Source organism: Haemaphysalis longicornis, unplaced genomic scaffold, assembly GCF_048455015.1.
Source record: "Haemaphysalis longicornis isolate Haplotype H1 unplaced genomic scaffold, Haemaphysalis longicornis Haplotype H1 scaffold_1, whole genome shotgun sequence".
Lineage (NCBI taxonomy): Eukaryota > Metazoa > Arthropoda > Arachnida > Ixodida > Ixodidae > Haemaphysalis > Haemaphysalis longicornis.
Genome location: NW_027526203.1, coordinates 165,668,136 through 165,692,068, shown reverse-complemented (window position 1 = coordinate 165,692,068; position 23,933 = coordinate 165,668,136). Strand labels below are relative to the sequence as shown.

Genomic DNA, 23,933 nt, shown 5'->3' with positions numbered 1-23,933 from the left:
GCTGCACATTTCACTTTCGGGCTTTACCGATTCCTGACAGAGGAATCAACCACAGTTTTATTTTGGTAGCTTCGGCGTGCGGGGGGGGGGGCGTTACAGAAAGGAGTGGTTTGTTGCCGTGGTTAAAAAATATATATTGCACGTTGGGAAAATATCGCACGAAGAAAAAAATGGTTCGAAGGTTTTTGTTACCGCGGTAGAAAAAAAAGTATACGTGGGGAACTCATACTATTACAAAAAAAAATCCGGTTACGGAAAACAAGACGAAGTTTTCGCAGTGTATGCAATACATGTCGGCACAAACCGATAAAAAGGAAGGAATACAAAGCAAATATACCAACTATATCAAAACATTTTTAAAGAAAAGGAATGTAAGCACAGAAACAGAACAAAATCGGTGCCATTCCGCTCCGCGAAGGTGGATGACCAGCGGATCGCGCCGTCGAGCTGGGGAAGCGTGGGATTGCAGCCACGCCGATGTCGAGTTTTCCGGCTCGCGGTATTCCGTGTCCCGACAAGCATCGCGCTTACGCTTGGCGTCCGCGGCCCCATCGTCGTCGGTGGTCTCCGAGTTCCGCCACGTTCGCGCCTATTGCCCCATTTTTTTTTTCTTTATGAGTAAACTTCACTGTGATCCACGCAGTGTGGGAAAGCCAGCTTTCCAAGACTAATTTTACACCAGAGTCATTCAATGCTTTTCTGGTCACGAAACTCCGGCCGAAGTTTCATTTAGGGGCAAAAGCTGCCGCTAGGATCGACCCTGTCAATGAGAAGGTCGTGTCAAGAGATGACGAAGAGGCGGTTGGAATGGTGGTGGAGGATAAGTAGGGAAGATTGATTGATTGATTGATTGATTGATTGATTGATTGATTGATTGATTGATTGATTGATTGATTGATTGATTGATTGATTGATTGATTGATTGCGCATGCGATATGTCGCGCCGTAGTGGAGGGCTCCAGAATAATTTTGACCACCTAGGGATCTTTAACGTGCCCCGAAATCTCGTACACACGGGCGTTTTTGCTTTTCGCCTCCATCAGAAAAGCGGCCACCGCGGCCGGGGAATTAAGCCCGCGTCCTCGTGCTCGGCAGCACAACGCCCTAGCCACTGAGCCACCGCTACGGGTAAAAGTAGGGAAGAGGTGGGTGCGTAGGGGGAGTAATCAAACGGATCGCACAGCACGATGGCTACCTAACGCACTGCCAACGCGGCCGCAGACGCCCAAGCCGCCCGATGATGACGAAGACAACGATGGCGATGATGATGATAATAGTGGTGCTGGTTAGTGGCTTCCCCTTTATAACGGGGTGGCGTTGCACAGCGACCTTAGTAGTAACACCACTGTAATCACCTCACCTTCACCGGACGCGCAGCGCCGCAGCGCGGGAACTTTGGTCCACATATAGCTCTCCCATAGCTTTCCGCAGAACTCTTTCAGTGAAATTCTAAATATCGGCTTCATCATTCCTAAACACAAATGCATTGCTTAGAAGACATTCTCCAGGGGCAATGTACGCCCAGGCTGGTACCAAAATTCGAAGCGCAGGAGACGAGCAGATGGCCGAAGGGAGAGGGTGTGCCGAAGTGAGTACGAGGGGAGCGGCTCTTCTAAGGTCTGTTTACGCCCAAAGAAAGCGAGGGGGATTTGCTCAGCAAGGGGGATTTGATACCAGCTCTACTGTAAAAGCAAAATGGGGTTTTTATTACAGCCACCGAACGAAATTCGCGTCCATCTCATTGTAGTGTTGGATTGGCGTGTGGCTTCACGGGTTTCATGTTTTTGAATGAAAGAATGCACACGGTCATCAAAGTTAAGTCGAAAGGTTTTTTTTTTTAATTAGGTGCTTAGGTGCACGTAAAGGCTACCTCTACAGTAAGGTTATGCGCCGAGGGGGGACACATAATTGAGGTGTAATTATTGATGTCGGTGGCTTAATTAACTAAAATTGAATAATTACCTATTTAGTGGCTGCATTACGCAGGCGTGTTTGTATTGAAAAGTTAGCCGCAATCGTGTTTCTGCGCAGCTTCATTTGGCAGAATTCTTCTAGCGCATCCATGCTCCGAAATATCGAGCTGCGAAGTTTAATTGCCGTTCGCATGATTACGCATGCGAGACAGTGAGAGCCGGCGCAAAGCTCCTCCCTTTTGTGACGTGCCTGCTGTGTACGGTGCTTAGTTTGACAACGGGGTGGAGGCATAGGAAAAAGTAATCTGGCACCACTTCAGTCTTGGCTGGAGTTATTGCAATCTGCTGTGCTTGGAACCGCTATCGAACCACAGAACAAAGGGGAGGAGCTTTGCGCCGGTCTTCGCGATCTAGCATGCGCAATCATGCGATCGGCAATTAAACTTCGCAGCTCGATATCTCGTAGTAGGAATGCGCTGGAAGAATTCTGCCAAATGAAACTGCGTATAAACCCGATTGCGTCTAACTTTTGAATGCTAATATGACTACTTGGTACGGCCACTAAAAAGTTAATTATTCAATTTAGTTAATTATGTCACCGATATCAATAATTACCACCTAATTCTGTGTCCCCCTAGGCGCGTAACCTCACTGTAGAGGTGGTCTTCACGAAAATCTAAGCGTCTATTTTTTTTAAAAACCTGTGGACTTAATTTTGATCACCCTGTGCATAGATTAATGTGACAATGCGGAAGGCTTCATGGACGATTAGTGCAGAGTGATACGCATGGCGGATGGGAAAACAATTTCGTTTATCAGAGCCGGATTAAGATTTTAGGTTTTCGGGGACCAGATGGAGCTCTTTTTCTGCGCAAAAATAAAAAAAGAAAGACGTCCGGGTGAACTTAGGTCGAGTTTTATAGACGTTCACATGACGTGCCAGAGTAACGATAGCTAAGATAATTCGTGAGCTGTGGCGTTTTCGAAGATTCTACTGCATTGGGGTCACTGAGCCCTCAACAACACCATGAGTGATTTGAGGAGGCACTGCGCACGTTCGCAGCCCTTGGTTTCCACCCTGAGACACCGAAGCGCGTCGTCCCTGGTCCGCGCCCTCGCCCCAAACTCTGTCCTCCACACGGCGTCAGGCGATAACCCTGTGGAAGCAAGAAGCAAACGTTTCAAACAAACAAAAAAAAACATAATCGTGTGATAATGAGGTAATTGTCCCATCATTACGAGTATGCACTCAGCGCAAGATGAAACCCGGCCAAGAAACTACGCGGCTAAACGCGCACATTTTTCGATTTCAAAAGTTCATGTTTTATCCAGGGCTCCCCCCCACCTTCACCCCCTTACCCAAATTATTTGCCGGAGAGAACGTGAAGAAATCAATAACACACACGCCTATGCACTGTGCTGGCCGTATCGACAATAATGGTAGCTCAGCGCAATTATATCAACGCTCGTACTTACATTCGCGTGCTCATGGCCTGGTGTTGCCCAACCTATATGCGGCACGTTCCGCCCTGCACCGAACCGTCCAACACTGCATCACGCTCAGTAGTTCGAACGTGCTGTCTTTTCCGCCAGAAAACCGAGTGGGACATGAAGGCGTGCATGCATCTTGTGGATTGATGAGAAAATTCGATCATGCCTGAACCGCACACCTTATGATATCAATGCACAACAAAATTCCGATTCCATCCGAGTTTCCTCTTCCAAAATTACCTGTGCCCCCGATGCAGCTGCTGAGCCACGGCGGCAAAGCCGTCGCGCAGTCGACGTTCCGTTAAGAAACGCCTTTAGTACAATGAAGAACTCTTCGGTGTGTTGCTTTCGGCGAAGAGCTTGATATGCATTCAATCGGTCGCACACCAAAATGCTATCAGGGATGCATGGGCAGCCCAGAGCCAGGGCATGTAGCCTTTTGTTGCTAATGTCGCAAGTGTCTTGAAGCGGGCTTTTAAAACGTGCATTGCTGCCCGCTTGCGATTAACGGGCTCTTCAAAGAACAGACGTGTTATTTATTATGGCAGCAGGGCAAGCATTGCTTTCTTACAGGAAACAACGCGCCAGCACGCTGCTGCCAGGCTTTCTTCTCTCGCTCCCCGATTTCCTTCCCCGCTTTCCTTTTCATGCGCCCGCTGTAGCTACTTCCGCTTTTTTTAGTCGCGCTCTGTTCTCTACCAGCGCCATTCGTTCTCCCCTGCGTTCCTCGCATTCACTCGTTACGCCGACGGCGACGCATTACGCAATGGGCGACGCCAAGAAGTATCTAAGCTGCGCTGAAATTTCGCGCTACAGAGAAACGTAATCGCCAAGCTTTTTTTTTTTTTTTTCTCCTTAAAATGCAACCATCCTGTTATTTCTTCGTAGCCCTAAGATACGCTGGCAATAGCCACCTGCAGACAAATATTTTCTTTCCAGGCGGACCAGGTTCTGGCAAAGGCACGCAGTGCGACAAGATAATAAAGAAATACGACTTCACGCATATCTCGTCTGGCGACCTGCTTCGGGCCGAGGTGCAGTCCGGCAGCGAACGGGGCCGGGACATGAACGAGATCATGAAGAAGGGAGAGCTCGTCCCACTGGTACGGTCGCCTCGCGCGAACGATCCACGGGGCGCCGCGAAAAATGGGATCGAAAGATGGGATCATTAAGGCATCGTTCTGATGCCTTGATGAGGACCCCAACATGACCCCAGCGCTCACTTGAGGGCCCCAACATGAATATCTTCTCCATTCAGGTCAACCTGGCATACAAAGAGGTTCTCCTGTGGAACTGGGGTGGTAATTTGCGCCGTTGAGCTAGCTAGCTATAGCAATTGCATAGCTATAGGTATACAGTTGGAAACATCACCCTCAAAATCAATTGAGTTCACGGAATAAAGTCATGGTGGGGTCCTCAGTCGTATATTGGTTGGTCCGTGATGGTTCATCATCATCATCAGCCTTCCTGCGCCCACTGCAGGTCAAAGGCCTCTCCCATTGATCTCCAATTATCCCCGTCCTGTGATAACTTTTTTTTGGTGATAACTGTGACCAATTCACGGTGTTATCCCCGCAAACTTCTTGATCTCATCTGCCCATCTATCCTTCTGACGACCCCTGCCACGCTTGCCTTCTCTAGAGATCCACTCTGTTACCCTTAATGACCAACGGTTATCTTGCCTTTGCATTACATGCCTTGCCCACGCCCATTTCTTCTTCTTAATTTCTACTAATATGTCCTTAACACGCGTTTGTTCCCTGACCCACTCCGCTCTCTTCTTGTCCCTTAATGTTGCACCTATCATCTTCCGTTCCATTGCTCGCTGAGTCATCCTCAATTTAAGTTGAGCCCTCTTAGTGGGCCTCCAAGTTTCTGCCCCGTAAGTGAGTACCGGTAAGATGCAGCTGTCGTGTTTACTGGATACCGGTCATGGGTACCGGTAAATATGCAGCTGTCATAATATGCAGTCGTGGTGGTTACTGTTACCAAACTAATTCAATCTATGGAGTTCAAAAACTCCTTGTAGGTCCTATGTATCAGAAAGCAGTCCCTGGTTTGCCCCCTTCCCAGGGGGAAAAGAGGAGAAACTGATCAGCTGCTTGCGGCTGCTTCCGCTAACCATGGAGGTAATGCCGGGGAAACATTAGGAAAGAGTTCTTGATTCAGCGGTACCACATTTGGAAAGGAAGCATTAGGCGGTGTTGATAAAGGTAAATGTTCAGTGAAGTATGCCTGCCACACTTTACCCTATGGTGCGGGCCTGTCCACTCAACACAGCAATTGACGCTACCTCCAAGCTCGGGTACGAGCAGAGGGAGAGAGCTGGCCAGTTGTCGCCTCGAAGTCCAGCTAGGGATGGTATAGATCGGGTGACGACTGCAGCAAGATCAACCGGGGCCCTGGGCTAAGGACCACGCCTACCGCGCGCAGTGTTGATGAAGCAAAAGCATATTCCTCCTCTTCTCCTTCCTCCTCCCTTCATTTACTCTCGAGGACACGAAGCCCATCTTGCACGGGTAGTATGAAACTTTATTGAGCCAAGAAGTAGGAGTGGTTCCCTAGTCCGAGAATACAAGTGATGACCGGGCGACCAATGCCCTGGATTCCAGAACTTGCTGGACATCCGGGTGGTCGCTGGTAATCAGGTTCTCCCAAGCTCAGAGAGAGGGAGGGAGAAGGAAAGGGTGGGATGGTCGGGGTTATGCACACACTCTAATAAAAAGTGGGCCAGTGTACTAGGCTTAGAGCACAAAGTGCACTGGGTGGATAATTGATTGCGAAACATGTGGTGTAAGCGAATTGGATGGACGAATGTATTCGTTTGGATACGGCGGAGAGTCGTTTCCCAGCAAGCGGATCTATAACAGCAGCCAGTTCGCCATGTGGCCTCTGAACTATGACCTTGAAGAAGCCCAACCGACCTACCGGCCTCATTAAGTTTTATTGTAGCAAAGGGAAAGCATCCGAACGTTCGTTGCCCCGTCACCACATGCGCCTACAAACCAGGCGATCGTCATTCGGGGCTTATAGGCAACTTCAGATGTCACAACCACCGCGAAAGTATTTAGCAAACAACAATTCCCAAGCCCGTTATTAACCCCCAGCAATAGCTCACATACTCTGGACCAGTGCACGCACTTCGCCTGCACGAGACAGTACAGTCTCACCGGAACACTGAACAAACTCCCTGGCGGCCTCGCCGTAAGTGACAAGAGACATTACATGTAGGGAGTCAAAAAATTATATATAGGGAGTCAAAATTAATCCGGAGCCCTCCACTACGGCGCGTCTCATAACCCAGGTGTTGCTTGGACGCGTTAAACCCCGTAATCTGATTAGGTAGCTCGAAATATGAGCACCATGATGCCCCACTAAATGGCGAACGCAACAAGGCGACCCTGCAGCGTTGCTTGATCTGTTTGTCCATGGGGACAGCAAGCATCGTGCAAGCCTTCTGCTTTGTATCCCCTGTCTAGAAGTGCGAAGGAATTGACAAGATTTCTTCTTTTTTACAGGACATGGTGTTGCAGCTGCTGAAAGAGGCAATCAAGAAATCAATGGACAAGTCAAAAGGATTCCTCATCGACGGCTATCCCAGGAACACCGAACAGGGAGACCGATTCGAGGCTGAGGTGAGAAGGACGCAGAAACGGTTCAACTTCACAATTAACTCGACAGGTCCGTATAGACCGTTCCAACGAGGGCGCCGCCATCTTGCGTGCGCAGCGCCCTCTCGTAGCTGGCTGGTTTGCTGGCTTGGGCGTTTGCTCCGCGGCCCATGGGCGCCTACGGCGGCTCGGTGAATTTTCCGTTGTAGCGCGTTGTACGTTCTTTTCCGTAATATACTTTAAATGGGAAAGTTGTTGCATAGGACCAGTTCAAGCGATCTTTTTAAGACCGCGGTGGAGCTGAAATTCGCGTCGAGGTAGCGTGGTCCATGGTGGGTAAACGATGCCATGTCGAACACGTTCGCAGTATTTCATCACAATTTCTTTTTTGTTTTCGTGTTTGTGCGCGGGATCACGTAAAGCGGGTATTTTGATCGCTTTACTGCAAAAACCAATGTTTATTAAAACGATCTAACCGTGATACGCTCGGCGCCCATGGGCAACAAACAGAAGCGCGTGTCGACGTCAGTGTAACAGACTTCTGGTTTCACATCTTTTCAGGGTTTAATACAGGTAGTTTTGGGTTGACTTAGTAAATATTTGGCATATTATATAGTTTGTATTAAATATTATCGATATATCAACACTGCCGCCAACTATAAACAAAACTTTCTCTCTTTAGAATTTCAATCTGCTCTGCAGCACAATTTAGCCGTGCAACTAATGTACAACATAAATAAAATGAACAGCACAGCTCCTGGAGAGCGTCCGCCGTTGGCGAACTTATTATTAGGCGTCCGCCGTTGGGCAACCAGGCAAGCGTTCGCTTTTGCGTTGCTTTTATCTAGGTTTGTTGTCGCGGACAACGAGACATCACATTTGGGTAATACACTGAACTCTTTGCTGGAGTGAGTGAGTGAACAATTTTATTTTGCCAGAGTCGGGGATGGGGGAAGAAGGAAGGTGGAATCCCCTTCAGTAGCCCCCTCCCTCCTTCCGCTCAGATTGGCTGGGGAAAGGGACAACCTAGGGAGGTAGTAGTCACTGTGAAAACCAACTCCAGCCCACGTAATACTTGGAGCCGGGTATGCCGCGATGTGACCGGAGCAACGGTGGATGGAACTAATACCATCTGCGGCACAGGCAAGTTTCAGTGACCCATTTTAGTTTGGAAAGAAGGTAGAAGAATTTTGTGCCACTACTCCAAGGTAGGACAGTAAGAGATCAGAAGAACAAAATTGCCAAAACGTTTGTGTGCTTTAAAGTGTGCAACTCACAAGCTGTTAGTCTCGCTCATTTATTAGCAACATTTAATTAAAGGAATGCGTAAATCAGTGGTAAACCCGCACGCGCGATGCCTACGAGGCGTAGTCAAGGCAAAGGAGCAGCCGCGCCGGGCCGCGTATTCCCATACCATATCCCGTAGGGGCCCAAGCCGACCACACCCCCTAGGGAGGGGCGCAGCCAATGAGGTTAAAAAATTGCAATTTTTTAACCTCCTTGGACGCAGCACCGTGACGTCTCTACCTATATGTGCGCGACTTCATGTGAGGTATTTTTTTTTTTTTCCCTCCACTCGTTTCGGCTGCTTTGCGGGCGACCGATGGTTTCGCTCTGCGGGCAACTTGTGTTTTACTATTTATATTTTTATTCCTGCTATTTCTTGTTTATACATTTGTATACTTTTTTGCGAGTGTGTGGCTTACAGTTGAGGCACGAGCTGTGACACAATGCTGCCGAATTAAAAGGCCAGACACTACAGAAATATATATATATGTGGTAGCTAAAAATTCGTCGCAGGAAAAAGACACAAACTGCTCATCTATACCCATGAGTGGATCTCTAAAAGTGACAATTTTTTGCCGCTATTTGTACTCCGAGATCACCATCGCAAAAATTAGTGCGCCAAGGAAATAACTTTTTTGCTTAGTTTTATCTCTGCTGCGACTACCGTGACTTCAAGCTCACGGGCAACTACTCATTAGTCCCAGCGTAAGAATATACGTATCTGAGTGAGTGTAACACTGCATTAAATGAGAGGCCATGGGGCCCTGGGAAAGCAAGGATGAGGAGAAAAGGGAAAGGTCACAACTCGCACAATGAACACAGTTGCAGTCTTGGGGTCCCAATCGCAAAATGAACACATTAAAGTCAGTCAGTGGCAGCAAAACCCACAGTTCACACTGTGGACAATGCGGTTAACACTGAAAACAGTGGACGCTGCAAACAGTTCACATTGTATACCGAACGGGGAATTCAGCCAGGCTGCTACACCAATTTGTAGAGTCTGTTTTCAAGGGCGTACTCGGTAATTGCTTCTAGTGCGATGGGATCGTCACGGACCCGACTAACATGTTCCTGTTCAGTTGCAGGGGCGGGACCCAGAGTTAAAATCTGGGGGCGATTACGGTCGAATAATGGACGGAGCCACATTAAGTGGTAACGATTTTGTGTGCCTTCCCGATTACAGGGGGGGGGGGGGGGGGGGGGGGGGGGGGGGGCATCAGCGCCATTCGGATCCTGCTGGAGCTGTCTATTTATAAATAACGTATCTTATGCAGCAAAATCTCTGTGTGCATGAAACACAAATTGTTAAAAATAACTAATCGACATTGACAACAGCGTGGGTGGTAGCACGCATGATTACTGATATCAAACTCGGCCTGGTGGCTTCAGTGAAGAGACTGTGGTCAATAGCCCTGTACAGAAGACATATATCAAACTCCTCGATTACTTCAGTTGCTGTACAATCCAACTATTACTTAGCCCTTGGTTGGTATATATTTTCGATATTGTTCCCCTAAATTGTCATGACCAGCAGTGCAAATTATGCAGAATTCATGACCGAGTGTAAAACGTGTACGTTTGAGTTGGTGTCTTTCTTATCAATGTATCACCCTTGCAAGAACGATTCATACATTCCATTGCTGTTAACAAAATGTTAATGTTTTCCTTAGTGGCACTGTTCCTGATAAAGAATAGAGAGTTTTAGCTGACCGTTTTTGACGCTCCGCTATGCTCCCGACGTGCCGCTCAGCACAACCGGAGCGTCAGCAGCCGAAAGGCTTTTAGCTAAGCGATAACCGTATCTCCCTCGACGGATAATGATTCGCGTGACTGGTCGTTTCGCGCGCGCGTGTAAATCGAAACTTCATCCTAAAGGAAACATAAGAATTTGTATTTGGTCGCCCAAATGAAGCAAAATACCGTGTTTCTTGGCCTCATTTAACCTTTTTTTGTATAATGTAGTCGCCGACATGGTATAATTTTTCTAAATATCAAAAAACAAGCCGATAAACTTTGCAATAGCCAAGCCAAGGCTGTCTTTCTCGGCGCTGCATAGAAGCAGCCCCGCGCTTCGGTCTACGTTTTTCGCTTCCCTTCTAAAGATATTTGAGGTGTGTGGCACCATTGCCTATTCGGAAGCGCTTTCGCGGCTTCGTCAGTCCTGTTTCAACTGAAGAAACGAAGTTCGCCGTAGCGCACTCGCATCGCGGGGGCAGCCATGTTGTTGTCCCGCATGGTAGCGTAAGCTGCCGCGACGGTCCGCTAAGAGGCCCCGGTTAGTGGAGCGGGGCCCCGATCCGGTATCGCCGGTAGCGCGGTAGCGTGCCACGCATGCGCAATGGCGCTCCCGCTTGCTGTCGGAGCGGAGCGGACCGTCAGAATCGGTCAGCTAAAACTCTCTAATAATGCAATGAAGTTAATGTTAACGAAATTCAATGTAATAGTGCTTATGAAAGTGCCAAAATGTAGCAGCTCATGCAGCTGCAATATTTCGCAAGAGTAGGACAGTTTGTAAATGTAGTCATGGGTAATCGGCTGCCTTTCTTGTAATCCTTAGCCGCAGCACCGAATCGTGTTTTCAGGTGTGTGTATATAGTGAAAGAGCACCCAACTCAATTGTATACCCTTCTGTGTGCTGTAGAATGAGCTTTCAATGAGGGTGTTTGCTTTCAGGACCGTGTATAATGGCCACATGCGCATGAAAGCGTACATCCGCGCGCGCGCACTTCGAGCACCGAGTCGAGCGCTTATCTAGGAACACGATCGGAGGTCAGCGTCAACTTGCAGGTGCGCAAGAAGAGCGCGGAGAGATCAGGGGCTCAGGTACAAAGGGTTAGCTTCTACCACATGTGCGTCAGCTTCCCCAGCGCCGCAGGCCAGCCCCGCCCACGGAGCGAAACCATCGGCCGCCTGCCAAGCAGTCGAAACGAGGGGCGGGGGAAAAAAGAAAAAAGCACCTCTCATGAAGTCGCGCACATATAGGTAGAGAAGTCACGGTGTTGCGTCCAAGGAGGTTAAAAAATTGCAATATTTTTAACCTCTTTGGCTGCGCCCCTGCTTAGGGGGTGTGGTCGGCCTGGGCGCCTACGGGATATGGTTTGGGAATACGCCGCCGGGCCCGCCGTGATCGCGCGCCCACTCCAGAGAGGAGGAAAGGCGGCCGCGCGCCGCGACCGCTGAGTACGAGAGTACGTTTCCCCCTCGCCCGATGGAACGGTCTATACAGTATCTCTGTGAAGCCTTTTGCGACGATGAGTGGCTCGTCACAGTGGCCTGGTACTGGTGGTGACGCCAGCTCCTCGAAGAGGAAACAGCTCTCTTCAACCTGTGCTGCCTTTTCTCGGGCACGCATGACGAAATGATTATCAAAGCGATAGCTTTTTTTTTTTTTTTTTGGGGGGGGGGGGGGGGGTTGGCTAAGTTTACGGGTGATTGGTTAATATTCAAAGAAACCTGAGTCCCCCACCCCCACCTACTCTGCAATGGTTCATTTCTTTGCCAGCGTTCCATGCGTATCGCCATATCCGGTTTCCCGCTGTGCTCTGTCATGCTGAAAGAGGGCGTCGGCACAGCTACGGCTGCTTTCGGCTATTCCCAACAATCGCTGGGCGAGAAGGACGGTGCAGCCCGCTATGGTGCGGTCTCCCAAGTTTCCGAAATGTCGGGCACGTCTGCCACGCGTGCCTTCCATCGCTGGAATGCTACAACGTGTAGACGAAGTTAGTTCCGCGAATTTCCGTTCATATTTTTAATGATCCGCACTGCGAATCACGTGAGGCAATGCATTACCCCAAGGGTAACACTACGATAACGGTTTCCTGCGATAGGCATTGACCACGGTACAGAGTCAATATTAAGCTGAAAGCCGTTCGGAACACAGATATGACTCGAGTGCCAGCTGTGTCTCAGCTCCGCATGGGCTGGGTGCTGTAATGTCCTTTTACGCAACGGACCTGCCAGTTTCGCCACAACGCAAGACGGACTGCTCGACCGCTTTGCATGGTCTGGTAATAGGATGTACTCAAAACCTTCATGCTGAAGCGGGTGACCGCGCAATGAACGGGCGCACCCGCCGAAGCTATCTCACCAGCACGAGTAAGGGCGCGTTATACTCCAACGTAGCGTAGGCGCGCGCGCGCGCGTGGCACGGCCACGACATGGCGAAATATAGCCGGTCGTGGGCGAATGCAGGGTCCTCTATACTGCGACGTCATAACCGCCGGTGCGTTCGGCGGAGCTCGGAGCACATCGGCGGCATGGGCGCTGAGATAGAACATGTCTCTATGCCGCGCCCAGCGCGCCGAACACGTCGGCCCCGTATCCCAGAATTCAGCTCGCCAGCCCGCCCAGACTAGAGTGTACTAGAAGTTTTAGAGTGGCCCGAGCGGCGGCCTCTCCCATTGCTCCGCCGGGTCGACTTTCGCGCAGAAAATAAAACCGGTATAGCGGCGGCGCTGTTGTCGCCGACAACTGAACAGCCGACGCTCCCCGGCACCTGCGCGCGGCAAGATTTGCTTTGCTCGCTGCGGTGTTTTGCGCTTGCTCTGCTGATTTAGTTTGAATTATGAGGTTTAACGCTCCCGTGCTACACAGGCGATGAGGCAAGCGGTAGTGGAGGGCTCCGGATTAATTTTGACCATTTGGAGATCTTTAGCATGCGCCGAAATCTCGAAGACACGAGCGCTTTTCGCTTTTATCCTCCATCGCAAGAGCGGCTGCCGCGGCCGGGAATCAAACCCGCACCTTTGGTCAGCTAAATCTACTTTGGTGATTTAGAAAGTAGACGCAGACCGTTATGACTCCGCTTGATCAAATTTTAAACTAGTACGACCCAACATTTACCTAACCCCCTCCTCCGCCCCCCCCCCCCCCCCAAACACTTTCTCATGTTTTGATGCGTATTCTGAGAACGTTGTTGATCTACAGTAATCTCTCGTTAACTCAAAGTCGTAAAATTAGCTGAAAATTTCGAGATAAGCGCGGAGTTTCGAGTTAAGTCAAAGTCAAATGCAGGAAATTTGTGGCTAGGTCCCTGAAAAGCAGCTAGTGCTTCTAACAAAACCACTATTGCACAGGGGAGATTTCGTTATAAAGGCTAAATAATTCGAAGGAAAAAGAAGCTTTTATTATTGCAGAAGAAAGAACTGTTTTGTGCTCGGCTGTGTCGCGTTCGCATCTGCATACCAGAAAAGCCTACTCGAGCTTCTGAATGCATCGTATGAATTGGTGGTCGCCACCGCTACATTCTACCTTGCTACGAAGCAGACGCAGCATCTATGTTGTATCGGCCGTTGTTGTATGTTGTATCTGCCATCGTAGTCAATTCTGGGGGCTCCTCCTCCTCCGCATGATCAGCTGCGTCGTCCACAGCTTTCTGAATGATGTACGCGCCAGACAGCATTCCGGTAACGGGGACGCGTAGTCCGCGTAATTAAACTTGCATTTCACGGCCGCGTTCGGTGCGTAGTGGGAGCAAGCATTCGAACGGGGACCTTATCAGCTCCCTGTAGCGGACTTTGCCTTGTGTCCTCTCTGCCAGTATTTCAATATATCCGTAATCCTCCGAAAAAAAAAAAAGCGTTTCGAGATAAAGCGGGCAAATGCGCCTATAGGAGGTAAACACACGGTAAGAAAAAGTTTCGAGAATATATTCTGAGATAGCATGAGTTCAAGTTAACGAGGGATTAATTTGACGGACAGGCACCAGGAATGTTTTCCCTTGCCCTTCTTGACTCTGCGCGTGAAGCAAAAGCGGCGGGGCGCACATTCTATAGGCTGAAAAAAGTTTGCTGTTTTTTTACGTTCCTATTTGGAACAAAAATATTAAGAGCCTTCTTATTAGATACCCTAACGTTGATGCTTGTACTGTCAATAGTGGGCTTTCTTATTTTATTAACGTACTATGTCGCAGGCACTTGGTCAGTAAGTGTGTACTGAAAACGAAGTGCCAAAATAAGTCTGCAGGACCAACTACTGCTTCCTGCATGCCAGGTGAAGATGCCGCTGTATTTACTACCTCAGGCTTGTAATTTTGGGGGACTTCTCAATCCTTCCGTGCATTTTTAAAGTTTATTAGCGATCTCTAGGACGTTCTTACCGGTTGCTTCAGCGACAAGGAGCTCCACCATGACAGCGTTATGGATGTGCTGCAGCCCTTATTCACAACAAACACCTTAACGGCGTTGGTTGCGACCAGCACAGCGAGACCTTGACAGCAAATTTGGTTGGTTTTGTATACATTGTGACACGGATTCATTTCTGTATAAAAGGTTTAAACAAGTTTCGTGATTACATTCGAAGGCGGGAGCAACACCTTAAACTTAGCCGTCGCTAATGATTGCAGGCGAGTTATGAAAATGCGTTGGCCAAAAATGTCAATTTAAATCTCCCTGTTAGCGTCATTCCCACACCGTTACCTGTGTAGACTTTGTGCATGATTTCCCGCGTAACATTTTATATGGTGGGCTATTGAAAATGAAAACACAATGTGTATTTTGTTCTAGTTCCGTTTATTTGAACCACTATGTTAGCTTTCTTGACTTTGTGTATGATTTCCCGTGTTATATTTCATTTTTGTCGCGGTCAATATATTTTCTGATCTATGCTTTGCTTTGGTTTTATGTGCGTCTAATTATACTCTCAGCATACTTGTGAATTAAATTTGTGTTAATTTGATTGAAATTCTTTCTTGACCGAATCAGGTGAATGGTGGTGTGATTAATAAAATGTTGTGGGCATAGTTCTGTGAAAGACGGTGATTGGAACAACTGAGATAACCGCTGGGCTATCCCTTTTTTATTTAATAAGATATCTTCCTTGCGCGTGTAATTTTCTGTTCGGACAGGCGACAGCATTAACACCACGGTGACCCCTAATTATCACAAGCGGGCCACTGCTTAAATAACAACTCACGCAATAAAAAAAACAACCTATGATATTAACCCACATAACTCCAGTCGGAGCATAAAGTGCGTGACAATAAATAAGAAATCCTTCTGAAAAGCCATCAACCCAGTCCTCATATTTTCTCATGTCATTTGTGTCGACCAATTATGTCCATCAAGCAGCACAATAAGGACACACTCATCAAGCAATCATGAACTGGTTCATATCAGGCAATTTCGCGCAAAATAAATTTTGATGGGAAGTTGGAATAGCCAAAATGTCGATGCAAATACTTTATTTACAATCCGCTAAGAATGTTGCGCTCAATTAAGAAAAATACGTAATTTTTTCGTTGTTAATTGACGAGCGGGAAAGGCAAAACTAACGCAAAATGAGCTGCAGCGTTTATTATTCCTTTCGTTACCCACAGTCCACTATACCTACAGTATATTGAAGCAATTGGATGTCCCGCAGAACAAATTTCCAGCGCTCCGCGCGTAAAGAAGCAGCGTTTCCTGGCCCGACTGGGCGCGCGGCCGTACGCGCGGCCAGCCGCCGCTTTCAGTTGTTGTTGACTACAGCGCCGCCGCTATTTTCTGCGCGAAACGAGCACCTCTCCGGGCGGCCGGTCGGACCACTCTAAAACTTCTAGTACACTCTACCCAGACTGGGAGCGTGCGCGATGCATGGCCGGACTAGAGCGGAGGCTCGACTTTCGTCAATTTCACGACAGTCGGCGGAGTAGTCACAAAGTCTTCTGCGCATGCGCCGGCCGGAGGGCACGCTGGCTACCAAGTGGCTACGCGCAGCTAGCAGCTACGCTGCGCCGGCCGAGCGGGAGTGTACAGGGGTAGAAATCACTGGCGCTGTTTAGCCGAGGTAAGCCCCACGATAGGCATTCGCTGCACAGCTGAAATGTGGCGTGGCCATGCTACTAGGCGCCCATCAGGTATCATCTCCGTCATCGTTGCAGCTGTGGAGCTTCGTAGTCCGTGTTAGTACTCGTGACCTCGTCGCTCGCCCGCCACAGTGGGTGCTTCGCCTCCTGAATATATGCTTGCTCCGTGCCCACCTGTGAGGGCGTCGTCAGGCTTCTTCGCTAAGCTTCCGGAGGAACAGCTCTCAGGCAGTTACCGTCGTGCAGCCGCGCCATCCGTATACCGCTTGTTTCTGTCAAAGAGACGAAGTGAAATTGGGACCAGCAAGACGCCTATAATACCGCAAAAGCACATACGCAACTGACTGCAGCGACGTAGTTTCAGGTCCGCTTCGCGATTGTGACTGCGACACACTGTGCCTAGAAATTTTTGAGAACAACGTTTCAGGATGTGGTTGCCTTGAAGCACCCAGCACGAGTCGTCGTCTCTCAGTAGCCCTCAAGCGGGAGGTGATAGCATGCTTCACGCCTCAGGATACGGGGCGCTTCGGGCGGCTGGATCCCCACATTTGAATTTAAAAGTTGCGGCTCAGCAGAACTGCGTTGCGAGCTGTGTTCACCGCACTGCACGAGGTGTAGGCGCAGCACGAATGATGGCTTTTCCTCGTGATCGTAGTGTGTACGGAGCTGCACGCTTTACAGGCAAAGGAGCGGGGTCGCGGGGTTATCATTTGGAGTAATACCTGCGCTACACGGTCGCTTCAAAGGCCTTCCGAGGGCCTTCCAACCAATTGTCTATCAGTACCCTCATTAAGTCGATGGTTGGACGGCATACCGTCTGGTCAGGTAGCATACTACAAAACAAGAAACACAGGTCACTGACCAAGTCAAAAACAAATTGACGTTTCGGGAGCGCTACGGCTCCCTTGTTCACAATCAGCACAAGGGAGCCGTAGCGCTCCCGAAACGTCAATTTGTTTCTGACTTGGTCAGTGACCTGTGTTTCTTGCTTTGCAGTACCCTCATTATAAATACATAGGGCGCACTTGTAAGTGAGCGTTCAAGTGTCAATTGAAAGTTGTCGTGTAGCACAGGCATAACACATGCACGCGAATGATTTTAGGATTTTAGTTTTTGTGGAATAACGCCCCCCCCCCCCCCCCCCCGCTAGTAGATGTCCAGTAGCGCGAAATTTTAAAGTTTTTTTTTATATATTTCGTGCATTTTCTCTGCTGGACAAACGTCTTCCGTAGCTGGAATCAAGCTGAGGAAGTTACCAAAGACTAGTTCTTTGAAAGTGGACATGGTTGTATTTTTTATCCGTGGCCCATCGAAAAGCGATAGTGTCGCTCTGGTCTACGCAAACGCAGAAATTCTGGCATGTCGTCTGTCACCTGAATAAAGAAAATACGTTCAGCATCCAAAAGCGACATTGCAGCTGTCAGTGGTGGGAATCAAACCGATGTCTGATAAATTTAAAACGGAAGCACTGCCGACTGATCCATGCCCGCAAGGTGTGTGGAGAAACGACAGGTGTTTGGGGAGGAGCTGAAGCCGAAACCTGAAACGCTCGGTGATCTCGATTGATTCGGCGACGTTGTGAGAAAACACTGCCCACATTCATCGATACCGCAAAGTAGTTCTAACCGCGGTACCTATTACTTGCACGTATTTTATTTTTTAAATGCCCATAGACATTGTGGACAGAAATGGATAAATAGACCATGGTCATTACCAAGGTAACAAGAAAGAAAGTATAAATTCGAAGTATGTAGTTACTTGAGAATTGGCTCTGATTTTCGTTCGTTTTGATTTCGTTTGGTTCCGGGTACATTTGAAGCCTTATCGTAATACCATCGAAAAAAATATCAACAGCTGGGGTCAAATTTGTTGTTACAGAGAAGCATAATCGTCGGCCAGTTTTTCTTTTTGGGTCGCGCGGCCACGTCAGCAATTCTTTGTTCCTCCTTTTTCAGTTGTTCCTCCTTTTTCAGCTACACAGGCGGTTGCAGAGGGTGAACGAGGGAAGCCACCAGTGAGTGAGTGAGTGAGTGAGTGAGTGAGTGAGTGAGTGAGTGAGTGAGTGAGTGAGTGAGTGAGTGAGTGAGTGAGTGAGTGATCGAGTGAGTGAGTGAGTGAGTGAGTGAGTGAGTGAGTGAGTGAGTGAGTGAGTGAGTGAGTGAGTGAGTGAGTGAGTGAGTGAGTGAGTGAGTGAGTGAGTGAGTGAGTGAGTGAGTGAGTGAGTGAGTGGGTGGGGGTGGTGGGGAAGCCACCATACTAGCCTAAGAATGTTTCACAATAAAGGGGCCATTGAATTTCGGCGGCGGAACAACACTTTGACGTCATAGAGACCTCGGGAAGTCGCCGCTGCTTCATGTTTTCTTTAATATCTCCATCGTTTGTTTGAAGTTTGCGACATAATTCGTATCCTTGTTATCGGGACAAAGCAGTTCCTGTGTTCGCCTCTATGCGCATTTCCGTTGTACTGATCGCGAGAAAGCGCTTCCCAATTCTTAGAGGCGATCTGAAACGCAGGTATGCAAGTGCACACACCTGCTCTACTTCGAGGTCGCAGACGACACGATGAAGTCCCGGCTGATAAAGCGTGGCGAGACAAGCGGTCGCGTGGACGACAACGAGGTGACCATCATCAAGCGCATCAAGACCTTCCACGAGGAGTCAGAGCCTGTCCTCGAGAAGTACAAGAGTATCGTCAAGAAGGTACGCGCTTGCCCCAGGCTGCACGCGGGGGTTGATGTTCAGGGATGACCTCCCCACCCCCCACCCCTCCCTTGTCCGAAACATCTCATCTCCCTACACTTTTTCATGGCGGAAGTGTTATACCAAAAACTGCCTTCGAGGGCGTCTGCGAGATGCAGCTCCGCCCCGAAACGGGAGCCGGGTCATGACCTTGGTCCCCGTTTCGCTCCTCTCGTTACTTGGGTGGGAATGAAAACATTTCCGAACCTCACCGAAGGAATCATCCTGTCCTCACCGACCGCCCGAGTGATGCTTCCGACTTTGCGCAGCCACGAAGCTCACGGATCGAAAGGCCCGCACTTTTTGTTAGTGTCTCTCGCAATCTGCAGACAACCACTGCGTGACGGGGCCCCACTGTTGCAAAGATATACGTACGCGCACCTGTGAACTGAAACAATGAAAGGTGGCTAAGAGGCCTACGGCACGTTTCTAAAGGACAAGTGTTGGCACGCAGCCCAAGCTCAGCTGCGCTTCCCAACCGCGACTCTCTCTCTCCCTCTCTCTCTCTTTGCTTCATAACAAGCGAGTGAATCAAGTTGAGAGTATTCAGAGATAAATTCGCGCAGCTGGCATTGAGGCCCTATTTGAAGCACAGCATCACGCCACGGTTCCCTTGCTGAAGTGGCGCCAAATGGTGCTAACCGGTCGCAGCTAAATTATCGAAGGGCAGCGAGATGCAGTGAGGTTCGGCCCAAATTGATAGGACAATTTTCGCCTTCTGGAGAATTATGCGCATGCACGGCTGCTTGCGCAGTGTGGCTCTTATTCCTGCCGATTTAATGGTCGACTGAAAACGTCTATATTGCGCATTGAAAAGGAAGAATCGTCTGCACTGAACATTCAGCCTTCATGAGAGGAAGGGCCAGGAGTGACGGCGGTGAGACTGCCCCGGGGTTGTGCCGCGGGAATCAGGAGCGTCCGCTAGTCAGGCTGCTGGGGTTTGCGTGCGTCCTTCGTACATCGAGGGGTTTGCCCGGTGGGGTTCCCGGATCCGCAATACAGCGCTAGGGGCGAGGATTCTGATGGATATCAGGGTTGGCTCGTCCATTCCAAGTTGGACCTCGGGCGGGCCTCTTCCGAAATTATTTCTTCAAGCCCTCATCACGTCGTTGTCCGGCTGAGAGCGCTACAGAAGCTAAGCCGCTGAACTTACTGTCTCGCATGTCAGCGATATATCTGTGGCCCGTCCAAAGTGAGGTCGTTTAGTCCGTGCTGCTTTGGTGGAGGTGGGCAGTCTGCAGCGTTCTTCAAACATAGTGGTGGGGTCCACAGCCGCTGCTCGCGCTGGCAATGGGGTATTAAGGCGTCCTTCCGCTCTTTACGATATTTCAGTGACCATGCTTTGTGAATTGTTTTCTTTGTTTTGTTGACAGAGCCTTGCCATGCATGGTTGTTTTATCCCGTGTTGAAAGTGGGACGTCAGTGTGTCAGGCTGCAAACGACGAACTCAAAGCTAATGGGCACTTGAATCGACCCCATGTCTGCTTCGCATACTACCCAGGGTTCCCGATGGTGTAATTTTTCTTTTGTCGTTGTAAATGCAGAGCATTTCTTAGCCTCGCCTCTTCCTGCGTCGGACGGCGTCCACAGCTCCGCGTCCGCAGCAGGTGCGCCTCTCCTCCTTCCCTCCTCTCTCTCAACAGCAGCTGGCGCGCGCATGCGTCGTAGTCAGCCCGTTCGCTCCGTCGCGGTCTCGGCCACGGCCGGGCTGGAGGAGCGGCGGGCGCGCACTTTCATAGTGCGCGCTCGCCGCTCCTCCAGTCCGGCCGTGTCTCGGCGTAACAGGTGCGTGATAGCAGCGCGGTGGGGCGTGGAAGGGCGCGCGCTGCTTGCGCATGCGCGCTCTCCCCCCCCCCCCCCCCCCCCCGTACTGCTCTCCCTCTACTGCGCGCACTGCAAATATAAAGCGGCTAGCGGTTGCTCGTGCTTCAGTCACTGCGTTGCTCCGTCCTTCCTTGGTTGACGCTCTGCTCCGTCCTTCCTTGGTTGACGCTCGCTCCACCCTAACGCGACTTTCCTCTCTCTACCCCAAACCAACACCAACGCAACTACGACCCAACTACCCACCCTAACGCGACTTTACGCGGCGTTAACGACCCCCAATGCTCTGCATTTACTCGTGTTCCCCTCGCGGGAAGGCGCGGGAATTTTTTTCTTTCTAGTAGTTAAACGTGGAGCACGAATTCGCTTATGGCGGACGCCGACTTGATAGCGAAATATTTTTTTCTTTCCCTTGCAAGAGTACAAAAGCTGAATTTAGTCACTTTTCAGCATCAGCTCCTAGTGCACTGTCTTGCGGAGCCTTGAGAGTTCATGCAAATCTCAGTGGCCGTTTTGTTGTTGTTGTTCAAGGTGTGAGGCGCCGCTGGTGCTATCGCCTCCAGCTCTACCTTTCGCGTCACTGCGGATCCTTGAGAAATATTAAGCCAAATTTTGGCCTTCCAACGTGCATTGATGTTTTTTTTGTCAGCCGATTTCCGAACTGCGTCTGCTTGTCTGCCTTTTCCGGACATCATCACGATCAGTTTTCTCAAGACCTAAACATACCTTACTTTCTCGAACGCACCATTCTACCTCGCTGTACCTGTTTAGTGTTTCCTTGTTCTCCGGATGAACCCGTACGGGCCCAAATCATGACATCACCGGTATATATATGTTAAGCTCAGTGGCCTGTTATATGTTAAGCTCAGTAGTCGATATGGAACTGGCTGTTGGCATGTTAAAAATGGTTGTTGATGATGAGTCTCACCCTTGGGGTACGCCCACGGTGTTTGGTGTACCTGGCCTGAACTTAATTTCCACGCTTATCTGGCCCACTCGGTTTCGCATTAAGCCGAGAGTAATGTTCACTGCTACCCTTCCTATCTGGAGCTATACTGCCCTATGTATAATGTCGTCGCGTGGCACTCTGTCGAAGAGCTTCCTTATGTTTGATCCCTGCTACAAAAATGGGCTGGACTGAGTGCGGTTGGTTAACGATTTCCTTGGTCGGCAGGTGGTGTCGTAATTTGATTTGGGGGTATAGGGCAGGCTGTAGGGATGTTCCAAACACCACTGTAATTTAAGTTGTACCGTCCGTTACATCAGTTAGCAGAGTAGATATCAGCAATATCGGGCGCAAGTTGGTCGGGTCTGTGAAGGGTTTGGGAGCGGGAACGATCATGACCTCTGCCGTTCCTTGGGCAGGATTCGCTCTCCAATATTTCGTTGATGCGTTCTAGCAGGACGGCTTTCGTCCCATGTGGAAAGTACATTTCAGTATTGGACAGATGGCCCGTACAGGCGTGCTTTTCCCGTAGCAAAGATCCGGTTTCCGTCTAGCTCTGTGCGAGTGAATAAAACATTTATTTGTATGCGTCCAATGTTCCTCCGTGGGAGGTAAGCAGGTTTCATGGTTTTGGAATATGCGCCCGCTGCGAAGCCGAGTTGGTCCTTTCATTAGGGCTACAATATTTTTTAAAGCGATAACTTGAAGCAGCGGAACTACACATGGCGCGCAGTAACAGGCTTACCTAAATCCAAAGTGCATTTGCGCTTCCCTGACAGCACAAGTGTGCTGATTTATTTATTTATTTATTTATTTATTTATTTATTTATTTATTTATTTATTTATTTATTTATTTATTTATTTATTTATTTATTTATTCATTTGTGTTTGTTTGTTTGTTTGTTTGTTTGTTTGTTTGTTTGTTTGTTTGTTTGTTTGTTTGTTTGTTTATACACCTAATGAAGTTTGTTAAATAAACAAGACAAAGAAACTCAACGGCCTAAAGCTGCTATTAAAACCAGGGGGTGGCGTTCTTTTAGGGATAAAGATTTTAACTGCTACACAAGGCAGCATAACAAGGAAAAATATGCTCCCGGTTATAATCCCAACCAAAAACAACAGGAGAAAGATACAGATGCCCTGTAAACGCGTTCTGTTTATTTGGCGAGAGGCGAATGTCGCTGTTCCTTCTATGATTCTGCCTCTTTACTGCCCCACTAGAGTGTACTAAAGGATACTAGAGGCCAGAAGCGGGAATAAGGAAGCGATCGGGGAAACTTGCACGAAATCCCTAAAACCTACGTGAAACTTGGCCGACATTGTCTGTGCTTTATTTACGAGCAGTGAAATCACCAATGTCACCGACACCGTGATTGTTTTTTCAGGTGTCGGCCGAAGACGACCCGGATAAAGTCTTCGAAGAGGTCATTCCTGTCATGGACGAAATTATAAAGCCAAAATAGTCGCACTGATTACAGTAAAGCCCAGTCATGAATGAAGCTTACCACCCGAAGTTATTTCTTTCTGGTAATACTTAATTTTCCCCAAGGTTCGAGGAATGTCCTATGTTATTCATTTATTCATTTGAAATACTGCCAGTCTCGTTTTGGGACCAAAGCAGGTGGCCATACATGAATAGACAGGCACAACAACAGCAAGAATAATTAGGTGGATATAACATGACAGTGGTGATTAAGCATTATGAAGCTGGTGAAAAAGAAACATGCAGATTTCGTTTACACAGTGTTCCATGACGGAAACAAGACAAAAGTGCACGAGTCGTCCTTCAGCAAAATTGTGGCGTAACGGAATTGACGTTTACCCTGGGGATGGCGTTCTGTTTCGCGAGAATCATACCTGTACCGTATCTTTTTTTATTGTACTGCTCAGAATAGCAATCTCTTGAAAATGTCTTCCGCTCTAACACTTGAAGGGCGAAGGCGAGTTGAGCAGACTGAGGTGTCAACTATATATATATATATATATATATATATATATATATATATATATATATATCAGGGTGTCGAACCGGAACCGAACCGAACCGAAAACCGGAACTGAACCGGTATTTTTGCCGGAACTGAACCCGAACCCGAACCGTTATTTTTTGAGCACGCTGAACCCGAACCGGAACTGAACCGAAAAAAGAAATAACGGTTACCGGTTCATGCCGAAACGGTTCGACCCTCTGTTGTTGACATTGCACAGTCAATGCAATTCAGGCTTTTTTTTCTTTCACGTACCATCAACTTCGTACCTGCTCGCTCACTTCCCCCTCCAGACAATTGAACACTATCACGCTCTATGTAACAACAAGGGAAATGAATGAGCACCAATGTAGC

General features: G+C 48.8%; 1 protein-coding gene across 1 annotated transcript in view; it reads left to right on the top strand.

Moving 5' to 3' along the window:
- Positions 1-23,079, top strand: part of LOC144155583 (uncharacterized) — a 37,235-nt gene extending 14,156 nt beyond the window's left edge. Inside the window, exons 7-10 of the mRNA XM_077687123.1 lie at positions 4,344-4,507; positions 6,923-7,039; positions 18,600-18,785; positions 22,977-23,079. Of these exons, the coding sequence (XP_077543249.1) occupies positions 4,344-4,507; positions 6,923-7,039; positions 18,600-18,785; positions 22,977-23,054 (545 nt within the window). The 3' untranslated portion in view covers positions 23,055-23,079. The remainder of the gene's footprint in view (positions 1-4,343; positions 4,508-6,922; positions 7,040-18,599; positions 18,786-22,976) is intronic.
- Positions 23,080-23,933: the final 854 nt, after the last annotated feature.